This window comes from Saccopteryx leptura, chromosome 1 (assembly GCF_036850995.1).
Source record: "Saccopteryx leptura isolate mSacLep1 chromosome 1, mSacLep1_pri_phased_curated, whole genome shotgun sequence".
NCBI lineage: Eukaryota > Metazoa > Chordata > Mammalia > Chiroptera > Emballonuridae > Saccopteryx > Saccopteryx leptura.
The window spans coordinates 93,212,623-93,224,503 of NC_089503.1; the positions used below are offsets into that span (position 1 = coordinate 93,212,623).

At 44.0% G+C, this 11,881-nt stretch overlaps 1 protein-coding gene across 2 annotated transcripts in view; it reads right to left on the bottom strand.

The window, feature by feature from the left end:
* SLC35F2 (solute carrier family 35 member F2) overlaps positions 1-4,279 on the bottom strand; it is a 69,727-nt gene extending 65,448 nt beyond the window's left edge. The window contains exon 1 of one of the 2 annotated variants that reach the window (XM_066371597.1): positions 4,008-4,279. In XM_066371597.1, the coding sequence (XP_066227694.1) occupies positions 4,008-4,117 (110 nt within the window). In that variant the 5' untranslated portion in view covers positions 4,118-4,279. Of the gene's footprint in view, positions 1-2,575; positions 2,640-4,007 lie in introns of those variants that run through there. The other variant, XM_066371598.1, reaches the window with a different exon arrangement.
* Between the last annotated feature and the right edge of the window lie 7,602 nt (positions 4,280-11,881).

Below are 11,881 nucleotides of genomic sequence, written 5' to 3' on the forward strand. Positions count from 1 at the left end.
CCTGGAATGCTGAGGTCGCCAATTCAAACTCCTGGGCTTGCCCAGTAAAGGCACATACGAGAAGCAACTATTATGAGCTGATGCTTCCCATTCTTCCCCACCCTGCTCTCTAATCGATAAATGAAATCTAAAAAAAAAAAGAACCTTGAGCCCTGACAAAATGACAAATATTACATGATTCCCATTATATGAGAGTCCTAGAAAGTCAAGTTCATAGAGACAGAGGGTGGTCACCAGGGGTTAAGGGGAGAGAAAGATGCAGAATTAGTGTTTAAACAGGTACAATTTCTCTTTCAGATGATGAGCAAGTTCAGGAAATGGAGAGTAGTGATGATCACACAACATGGTGAAAATACTTAATGTCACTATGTTATACACTTTACATTGGTAAATTTGATGTTACATATATTTTATCACAAGAAAAACACTAAAACTATAATAATCATGTCCAGGGGAAGGAGAAGGGGGGAGGTGAGGAGAGGAAAGGAAGTGGAGGTGGGGGAAACCACAGCCAGAAGCAGCAGCAACAGCCACAGCTTGAGCTCAATCCAGTGATTACAGTAGTGGATCAAACTTGTTCTAGCAGGAGAATTCTTTCTTCAAACATCTTACATAAAAGCCCAACTACAGACAAAGCCCAACAAGGAAAGCAACAGACCCAGTGTGTGCGAGAAGCTGGCCTGGAAGGCCACCGACAACAATTTCCCCACTTGCCCCAGAATGGACCCTGAGGTACCTCCAGGGAACCCAAAGACCTCTCCCACTTTGCAAACCACTGGTGCAAATGGAGGAAGCTGAAATCTTTCAGCCTGAACAAGATACAGTAAGATTTCTGAAACAGCAAAGTGTGTCTGGTCTTTAGAATCAAGTGAATTACCATATCTCCCCATGTATACGATGCACCTTAATTTGGGGGCCTGAAATTTAAAAAAAAAAATGGACAAGCATTACATAAAGTTATTGAATTCAAGTTTTATTCATCATAAAATTCATACAACTCCTCATCACTGTCAAAATTCCCATCCATTAGCTTGTCCTCATCTGTGTCTGATGACGAATCACTGTCTTCAACAAGGAGCACAAAACAAGAGTGAAAATGCGGGAAATGCAAGTAAAAACATCTACAACCACTGTATAAGATGCACCCAGTTTTTAGACCCCAAGTTTTTCAAAAAATGTTGCATCTTATATATCTCAGCTCTGCCTCTCACCAGCCAGCCATGTGCTTTTCTAGGGCAAATTACTTATTTGCTGTCAAAGGGAGTAAGAAAACTATTTCGTAAGACTGTCTAGGACTGATGCAATGTAGTTGGATGACGAAACAACGTGAATTCTCATTTGATGGCAGTTATTGATACCCCTTACTTTTATTTACCATCACTCTGGTTCCATGTAGTGAGGAGACTGGGAGGCATGGATGGAAACTCTGACAAGAGCCCAATGAGAGATCATAAAAGCCTGAACTGAAGTAGTGATAGTAGGGGGTGGAAGGGGAGGTGAACTCCAAAAATATTCTGAAAGTGCAGTAGAGATGGGGATAAGCATTGGCAGCCATCTCATTGCCTTCAAATCAACCAGAAGAAAGGAGCAGAGATAAGCAGCAATAGCCCAAAGGTGGTCTAGAATGGATCTGGTTGGGGGGAACAGGGGAGGAGGGGAGGGACAGAAAACAGGCTGGGGCAGAAAACAGGCTGAAGCCCAATAGAAAGCATGTTGGAAAAAAGCTTTTAAATTCCACCTTCTCGCCTATATTTCATGGGAACAATTACTTACTGTCCCTTTAACAAACCCTTGCTGTGTTGAGAAGTTAATAAAAAGGTCCAGGCTGTCTAAGCTCTTAGAGCTAATGAGCTAAAACCTAGAGACAATACCTCCTCTTTCTTTTTCCAGAGCAGCTGAAGATAATGCCTTGATCATAGACTAGCCCAGTGGTAGTCCAATGACTAGCCTGAGGAAGAGGCCCAGAACAACAGCAATCAACAGTGGTTCTGTGGTGCCCAAGGATTTTCTATCCTGAGGTTTATCCCTCCCTTGTACTTAAAGTCACCTGTAGGGACTTAGAACCAGGCCTGGCCACTGGCTCTCCCCAAGTACATAGGGACTGTGTATGAGAATGTTCATCACAGTGTTGACTGTGGAGGCTGAGAGCTAGAAACTACATAGGTGTCCATCACTGGAGAACCAGGAAGCACAGAATTGTCTGCAGTAGTTACTTAGAAACAATAGATTAGATCAGTGGTTTTCTACCAGGGGTGATTTTGTTCCCTAAAGAGACATTTCACAATGCCTGTAAAGATTTTTGATTGTCACAATTTGAAGGTGAAGGGTGGAGGGGAGTGTAATACTGGCAATCAAGTGGGTAAAGGCTAGGGATGCTGCTACATCCCTCAATGTACAAGGCAGCACCTCCCAAGAATTATTCAAACTAAAATGTCAATAGGGATGCAATTGAGAAACACGGGACAGGTTGAACAAAACAACTTGACTAAGTCATACAGTGCTGAATGAAAAACTTATTTTAAAAAGGGATGTGATCTGCCTGACCAGGTGGTGGCGCAATGAATAGAGCGTCGACCTGGGATGCTGAGGATCTAGGTTCGATTTGATGCTTCTCATCGCTCTCCCTTCCTGTCTGTTTGTCTCGCTCTCTTTCTCTCACTAAAAAAAAAAAGAAGAAGAAGAAGAAGAAGAATGAGTTGATGAATGAGTGAACGAACACATGTATTGTATTATGCTACAGAAAGAACAGGATAAAATAAAATGTATGTCCTCAAAAAGCTTACTATCTAAAGCTCTCTCTATGGAGCAGCCCCTGCCTTTCCCTGCCCCCTTCCCCCAGGCATGTTTCCTTGCCTCTCTCAGATAAGGTACAAGGGTTCTTCTTTTGACTCTGTAACTAGTTTCCAGAGCCCATTTCTTCTATAGCTCGCTGCTTCTACCTCTGTGACTTTCTAAATAAACGTTCTCTTATTTAAAAAAAAATAAAAAAAAAAAAAGCTTACCATCTAGCCCTGGCCAGGTAGCTGAGTTGGTTAGAACTTTGTCCCTAGGCTGTGGGTTAGATCCCCAGTCAGGGCACAGACATATAAGAAGCAACCAATGAATGCATAAGTGAGACAATAAATCGATTTCTCTCTCTCTCTCTCTCTCTCTCTCTCTCTCCCCACTTCCTCTACCCCCCAAAAAAGAAAATCAATTAGAGAAATTCCCTGGGAAAAACAATCAAATGCTATGCATTGTACTTGACACAGTGAATGCTCCGTAAATGTTGGCTTCCATTATTTAGATCCTGGGTTATTTCTATTTCCATAATTCAAGTCCTCCAGAAGCCACAGAAATGCTTTTTCTGTCCCAGAATCGCTATCAATCCCTTAAGCACATTTTCCTACAGAGCCCAGAGACTCTAAAAGCAGGCTTCCCTAAACCGCAAATCTGAAGGTGGCCATGTCGCCTTGCTCAGGCCCGGGAAGGAGGGAGGCAGCTCTAGACGCCCTGCCGGCGGCACCACAAAACTTAACACAGATTTCTCACTTGGATGAACTCATCTGTTAGAGCAGGATCACGGGCCCAGCGAGACGGGCTCTCTGCTGCAGAAGGAATGCGGGCGGCCCGCGCCAGAAAAGGGCGCTCACCCACCCATCTGCCAAGCCCGAGGGTGCCACCCCTCCTTCACAGCATCCCTGGAGACTTCGCCCCCTCCCCTCTGGTAGACCACCTGGGACCGACCCAACAGTGCCAACAGGGTGAATTTCCCCCAATCCTCTTAAATACATTCCCGCGATTGCTTAAGAAGGGGTCAAGGGAGGAGCACCAAGCACTGCACAAAGACAGGTAGATAGCTACATCCCTGTACACAGGTTGAGTCGCCCGAACCAGCTCCAAAGTCCACGCTGCCGCCGCCTCTCCCTCGCCGCGGGTCCGTGTGCTCTGCAGCCACGTGCGAGCCGGGTCCTGGGGCGCCAGGGCGCAGCTCCCCCGCGCTCCCGCCGCGCGCCCCTTCCACTTACCAGGTGAACAGTTTGCCTTTTATCCTGCGCAGCAGCCCCGCGACCGTGTCCGTAGCCGCCAGTGCCTCTGGCTGCGGGGCGCCGGGTCCCGCCGGTGAAGCCGCCTCCATCGGGTCGCCTTCAGTCTCGGCGCCCGGAACCCCCCGAAGTGCCCGGGCCCGGAAGACGGGAGGCGGCGCCTGTGCGGGCGGCGGGGGCTCGCCTCGGTCCCTGCGCCGGTGCTCCGGCGCTCGCTGGGTCTGGAGGCTTCTCCCGCGGGCTGCTTCTGCGGCAAATCATTAACTGTCGAGCCCCTGGGGCCAGGCAATAATAACATTTGCAGATTACAACCTGGCACCTCCGGGGGAGCAGGAGGAGAAAGGGCACTTTTTTTTTCCGCTTTAGAAGTCGAGCCTCAGTGTTGGGTGACACCCAATATGCATTTCAGGTTTTTATGGCCCCTTAGTTAACATCAGCAAATGAGGTGCTACTAGGTTATTCCCGCGTGTCCTAACTTAAGAAGCAATGATTTGGTAATGGCCTGAACTTTGCTAACTGGAAAGAAGCTGTGGGCCCCTCCCTTTACTTCCCAGTCTCCTTCCCTCGGACTAGTTTAGAAAACATGTTTTCCATCTAAAAACAAAACTGTAGACGCTTTAGTTCTGTTTCTTTTCCTCGAAAAACGGGTAAAATCTTGAAGGGATCCTGGAAACAGGTCTTTGTGGTGTATCTCCTTCCTCACAGTGTTTTCGGTTTACCTTTCATTATTCAGAGTTCCCGGGGACGTGCCAGCCACGGGGACAATGCCAACCCCTGGCGCTCAGCCAGGATGCCAGAAGCCTGGGCCGCCTTCCTTCAGATGCTTCTGTGGAGCAGGAAGGACTAGGAGCTGGGATCCAAAGTTCCTGCCTCTCACTGACAGGATGGGCCTGGGAGACCCCCTGCTTCCTGGAAAGTGATCAGGAAGACCACCCCTTCCTTGGGCAAGGAGGGAGAAGGAGGAAATAAGGAAGGAGGGAAATAAATGTAAATTCAAACCCATCCACATTTCTGTGAAAAGATTCTGAAAGAAAATCAATTTTTAAAAATTATTTCTTTAAAGATTGATTTTAGAGAGAGTAGAAAGGAGAGAGAGAAAAAGGAGAAACATTTATTTGTTGTTCCATTTATTCATGCACTAATTGATTAATTTTTGTATATGCCCTGGGGGATGCCCTGGGGGAGGGGGGAATGCAAGCTTGGCATATAGGGAAGAGGATCTAACCAACTGAGCTACCCAGGTCCAAGAAAATAGATTTTGAAAAATGAAATGCAGCTTTAGAAATCCCAAGTTTAGCAGCTACAAGAACCCCTAAGTCTTAGTGAAATGACTTTTTCTAATATTTGAAGTGAGATGGGGTAACTGAATATTATGGTACAACCACATCGTGAAACATTATAAGGTTATTAAAAAGAGTAGAGAAGAGTCCCTTGTAGAGTAGCTCAATTGGTTAGAGTGTCGTCATTCCATATGCCAAAGTTGCAGGTTCAATCCCCAGTCAGGGCACATATAAGAAACAATCAATAAATGTATAAACAAGTGGAACAACAAATCAATGTTTTTCTCTCTCCTTTCCTCTCTTGGAAATCAATCAATAAACATTTTTTTTAAATAATAAAAAATGGAAAAGAGCTATTCTAAGCCTTGAAAGGATTTTCTCTGTTTTTAAGAGAAAAAGATAAGATTCGGGGAAGTATACAGTACTTGATATCGTCTTATCTTTGCCCTGTCTGAATAGCTTGATTGGTTGTTGTAGTCATATGCAAAAATTGCAGGTTCTATCCCTGGTCAGGACACATAGAAGAACAGATAAATGTTTCTCCCTCTCTCTCTCTCCCTTTCTCTCTCTCTAATATCAATCAATATTTTTCTAAAAACACATGATCTCATTTTTGTAAAGTAAACAACCCATTAAACCTTGTACATTGTCAATGTTGAATTTTACCTGCGCATTGTACTTCTGGAAAACAGTGATGGCTAAGAAACCTTTAATAGTAAGCAGTTAGGCACAAGCAGAGTAGAAACAGAAGGCCACCAGGGCAGAAAGCCCCAGGTGCCTAGCAACAGACAGCTGTAAGGTGGGACCTCACTCCAGGGTGACCTTTCTTCCCCTAGCACAGCGATTTTCAATGGTTGTACAGTGGCACACTGGTGTGCCGAAAGAATTTTTAAAACATGCAATACTTAACTACTTAGACAGGGTCACTGACCTCTTTTCCCTTAGATTACAACAACAGCTGTGAATGGATCAAAATTATACTTATCTTTTTGTCAGGTTGGCAAAAATATATTTTTTGGTGTGCCACAGAATTTTAGTAATTAGTTGTGTGTGCCATGAGATGAAAACAAGGTTGCAAACTGCTGCCCTAGCACATTGCTGAACATGTTTAGAACCCTTGACCTTTCAAATCACCAGTCATGTGGTTTGGACTCTCATCTGACCATTCCTCCCCTGGCATGTGACCAGCCATGCAGTAGACCCCCTTAGAGAAGGAACAAAGGGGACCAGAGAATAGCCTTATATGACTCCTATACAAGCCCTTGCATGACCACTCCCTGAAATGTTAAGACCTAGAGATAACATCTAGGCCTCAGTTGTGTTTCAGCTCCAAGTCCAGAAAAGCAGCAAGAGAGGCAGGGTGACCATGACTGACATCAAGACCAGCTACAATGACTAATGACTCTTAACCTAACCACTGGCCCACTGACTAATGAGTGGAGACCATGATCCTGAGGGAACACACCTGGAAAGTTGATGATCCTCCCCTGAGACCTCCAGATAAAACTCCTCAAGACAAAGGATCCAGCTTGCAGTTCTCTCTCTCCCTCTCTCTCTTTCTCTCTCATGCCAGAGCTTTTCCCCTTCTATTTCCCTCAGGCACAAGCACATTTACTCTTCTGTCTTTCTTCTAAGCTCCAGGGGACCTTCTTTTACCTCTGTAATTTGTTCCCTGAGCCCACGCAGCCCAGCTGGCTCACTTATTCCACAGCTCACTTCTACCACTGTGACTTTCAAAATGAAGTTTTGCACCTGACCAGTAGTTGTGCAGTGGATAGAACGTCAACCCAGGGTGCTGAGGTCCCCAGTTTGAAACCTTGAGGTCACCAGCTAGTGCGCAGGATTGTTGGCTTGAGTGCAGGCTTGCTGGCTTGAATGCAGTGTCTCCAGCTAGAGCATGGGATCATGTCAATGATCAAAATCACTAGCTTGAGCCCAAAGGTCACTGGCTTGAAGAACAAGGTGACTAGCTTGAGCAAGGGGTCATTAAGTTGGCTCGAGCTCCCCCCCCCATCAAGTTACATATGAGAAGCAATCAATGAACAACTAAAGTGAAGCAACTACAACTTGATGCTTCTCATCTTTCTCCTCCCCCTCTCTCCCTTCCTGTTTCTCTAAAAATATAAATACATACATACATACATACATACATACGTATATACATACATGTCTATACCTTTAAAAAAATAAATAAATAATAAAGTTTTGCTTGTATTAGAGTCTTGGTTCTGAATTCTTTCTTAGCAAGAACTCAAGTACCTTGCTGAACCAAAGTCTGGTCTAACTCCACCACTACTAACACATTGTGCCTTTTCACTGCTAATATTTCCACCTTTTTGTGTTCTTGGAAGTGGCATACTGCAAAATAACACCATTCCCTGTGTGACTTAGGTAAGACCCAGAGATGCTCTCTTTGTCACTTAGGACAAGGCCAGACACAGATTCTCCAAGTTTGCATCCTTTGCCTCATGAATGATTAGCTGAACTACCTCTGCCCCCTGACCAATGGGGGAATAGGGGTGGGGGAGAATGCTCCTTAATCAAACTGGTAAAATTTCTCTTCTTGCTCCAGGACTAGGAACTTGCACCTAGGATGGCCTGAGCCAGCATGTAACCCCTCACTTAATAGGCCTCTCCTGAGAATATGTTTATCTTGGTAAAACATTCTCTCATCTACTATCCAATCAAGGAACCCTTTCATTTCACTCTTTCCAAGCAGGGAAGTCTCCTTCCTCCTATTGCAATAACCTCCCCAACATTGGTTGCCATAATCCTTTCAAATAAAATCTCTCCTTACCTAAATCAGAATTTTTTTTTTATTTGACAATATGTATGTGGTTAATGAGCATGGAGAATAGCATAGGATACATGTCAACAGAGATAATCTTTTAAAAGATGCGTGACCTGTGGTGGCACAGTGGATAAAGCATCAGCTGGAATGCTGAGGTCACCAGTTCAAAACCCTGGGCTTGCCTGGTCAAGGCACATATGGGAGTTAATGATTCCTGCTCCTCCCCCCTGCCTTTCTCCCTCTCTCTTTCTGTCTTCCCACACCCACCCACTGGCCCATCTCTCTAAAATGAATAATTTTTTTTTATTTTAATAGAATAGTTGGTCTGCTTACATGACAACTGGTTTTCTTCCCCACCCCACTGCACCCCAACCCCCAAACAAATGTTTTAAGAGAAAAAAGCTAAAACATAGTTGATGTCCTCCTATTGCAGGAATCAAAGGAGGACAAAAACGCCCACACAACTTGATGAAAGAGGTAGGATTTATTAAAGCCAGAGGAGCATGTAGGGCTTGTAGCTCTAGAACACGGGCTTCCTGAAGTTGACTTTCTTACAGGTTATATACCTTTACAGTATCTAAGCAATGGGTGTGTGATTTCTTTGTTTAAAGTTTCCCAGGACTCAAGGAGAGGGGAGGGGAAAGCTCAGTGGGGTAAGCAAGGGGGAAGGGGTTTCCAGATCACTGGCCATAGTTATACACAGATCCTGCTACTCTTGCTTTGTATTGTAACTATGGATATAGTTCATTTATCACTGGCTGACTCAGTTACCCCAGCTGGCTCCTTTCCCTTGTATTCTTTTCGTTTTCTCTTTCTCAGGGAAGAGGAGGCCTGCCCCTCCTTCCTCACTCCAGCCAAAGACCATCATGAATATACATGTACTTAAGCAAGTTAAATATTTTTTATAAGAAAAAATTTATTTAGAAAGTCACAGCCTTGGCCAGATAGCTTAGTTGATTAGAGTATTGTCCCCATACGCTAAGATTGTGGGTTCCATCCCTGGTCAGGGCACATATAGGAACAGATCAATATTTCTATCAATCTCTCTTTTTCTTCCTGTCTCTCTAAAAACAATAAATAAATTAAAAACAAAAAAATCACAGACAGTAAAAAACAAGTTACAGAGGCATAAAAAGGGGGGAGGGGCTTGGAGCTTAGGAGAGAGGCAAGAAAAATGCATCTAAGGGTAAAAAGCGGGGGAATAGGAGGAGAGAGAGAGAGAAGAGAAAGGCGCCAGAGTGCTCTGGAGAGACAGAGGGCCGTCAAGTTGGATTTATTACTCTTTGCAGTGAGGGAGAACACATCCCATGGGAGAAACATTGGATGTTTCAGTAAGAGAATGTTAGAAAGAACCAATTATAGGATTTGGGCTTTGGCTGAGTTTTTTGAGGGAGGGTCTGAGGATGGAGGAACTAATTCTCTCTGGATTTAATGCTGTCAGATTGGATGCAATTCTGATCGATATTGCAATTATCTTACCTATTCTTAGAGCAGACTAAAGTGAGGATAAAACTGCAATTGGTGAAGAAGTAGGCCTCACTCATTTTGACCAAGAGGAGAGTTGGGCCTGAACTGTGGTGGCACAGTGGATCAAGTGTGGACCTAGAATGCTTAGGTCACTGGTTGGAAGCCCCACACTTGCCAGGTCAAGGCACAAAGAAGAAGCAACAGAGTTGATGCTTCCCACCCCACCCCTGCCTTTCTCTATATATATCCTTTCTCTAAAATTAATAAATAAATCTTAAAATAAAAATAAAAAAGGTCCCTGGCTGGTTAGCTCAGTGGTATAGTGTCAGCCCGATGTGTGGATGTCCTAGGTTGATTCCTGGTCAAGGCACACAGGAGAAGTGAATCATCTGCTTCTCTACCCCTCCCCCTTGTCTTTCTCTCTCTCTTTCTCTCTTTCTCTTCCCCTCCTGCAACCATGTCTCAATTTGAGCAAGTTGGCCCTGGGAGTTGAGGATGGCTCCATGGCCAGGCATCAGGCACTAAAATAGCTCAGTTGCCAGGCAACAGAGCAGCAGCCCCGGATGGGCAGGGGACTTGTGCGGTGGATCCTGGATGGGCACACGCAGGAGTCTATCTCTGCCTCCCTGCCTCTCACTTAATAAAAAATATTTTAAAAAACATTTTTTTAAAGGAGAGTTGGTATTTTTGTGGGTGCCACAGTGACTTTGGTTTTGTGCTTAGATAAAATTAGGAAGTGGCCTTGCTTTGTTTCATTTTATCACAGTCTTAGATCAATCTTGTCCAAAGATTGTTCTCTTAAGATTGTTTATGTTCGATAAGAAAAAAGATGGCCTAGCTGCTAGCGCTAGGCCAGCTTCCAAATGTTAAAGACTGCTTTTTTCCTCACTACCTCCTTTTATGACCTAGCCTCTGAAGTCACACAGTACTGTCTTTCCCATAATCACAAGCCCCTCCAGATACAAGCGGAGGACCTTTATGGACTAATGTTTGTGACCCCCCAAATTCACATGTTGAAATCTAATTCCCTATGTGATGGTATTTAGAGGAGGGGACCTTGGGAGGTTACAGGGCATGAGAGTTGAGCTCTCTGAGAGGCCAGAGAGCTAGCTCACTCTTTTTCCTGCCACGTGAGGACACCATGAAATGCTGGCAGGCTGCAACCCAAGAGAGGACTCTCACCAGAAGCCGACCATGCTGCTACCCAAACCTCAGATTTCCAACTTCCAGAACTGTGAGAAGTAAATGTTTGTCGTTTAAGACATACAGTCTATGCTAATTTGTTAAAGCAGCCCCAATAAACTAAAACAACCCCCACGTTGCAATGAGAGATGAGTCAGTCACATGGAAGAGAGCACCAGGGATGGGAGATATTGTCGCAGCCATCATGGGAAAATACAGTGTACCATACATGCTTTCTGAAATGCAAGGTTTATTATTACTATTTTTTCAGGTGAGTAAACTAAAGCTCAGAAATTAAGTAACATGCCCAAGGTCTTCAGAATAGTAACTGACTGACTCTGATGTCAGAGTCACCAGTTGCCTCTCTGATTTAACTGACAATCATTCCTGAGCCTTTATTCACAATTCCTTTATCTCCCTATTTGTAAAAATCATTGTAAATAAACATACTTTCAAATCTCACAGCTGAACTCCATTAAAAAAAAACACAGCAGAATGGTGATTACCAGGCGCTGGGGGGAAATGGGGAGCTGTTGGTCAAAGAGTAAAAACTTTCAGTTATAAGATGAATAAATTCTGGAGATCTAATACATAGCATAGTGATAGTAGCTAAAAATACTGTATTGTAAACTTGAAATTTGCTAACAGAGTAGATGATTTCACCACGCACACCTTTATGCGTACCTATATGAAGCCACAGGAGAAAACCCATTATTTTAAAAGATCTTGTTTGTAGCATCTACTAAATAGATCTGTTGCCATTGTACTTGAGACTCACAAAGACAAATAGCTGTCTTGTTCCAGCTAAGCCACCTTATTTTCTGTTTCAGAGGTATTCTAAGGATCTTGGTGTCAATCTGTCTTCAGTTTGAATTACCAAAAAGTACACACAGTACCAAAATGAAAATGTCAGAATCATTTGTCAATAAGCAGACTGAATCAATATTGCTGTGTTCTTAGATGGCAACTCTAAAGAATTCACATTAGTACCATTGTCTTATTATAGGACATATTGCAAATCAATCAACCAGTATTGGTTGAAAGCAAATATGTACAAGCCACAGTTCTAGATATGATCAATGGTATTCAAGACATGAAAGATGCTTTTACCCTGCCTTTCATCTTTTCATAATGAT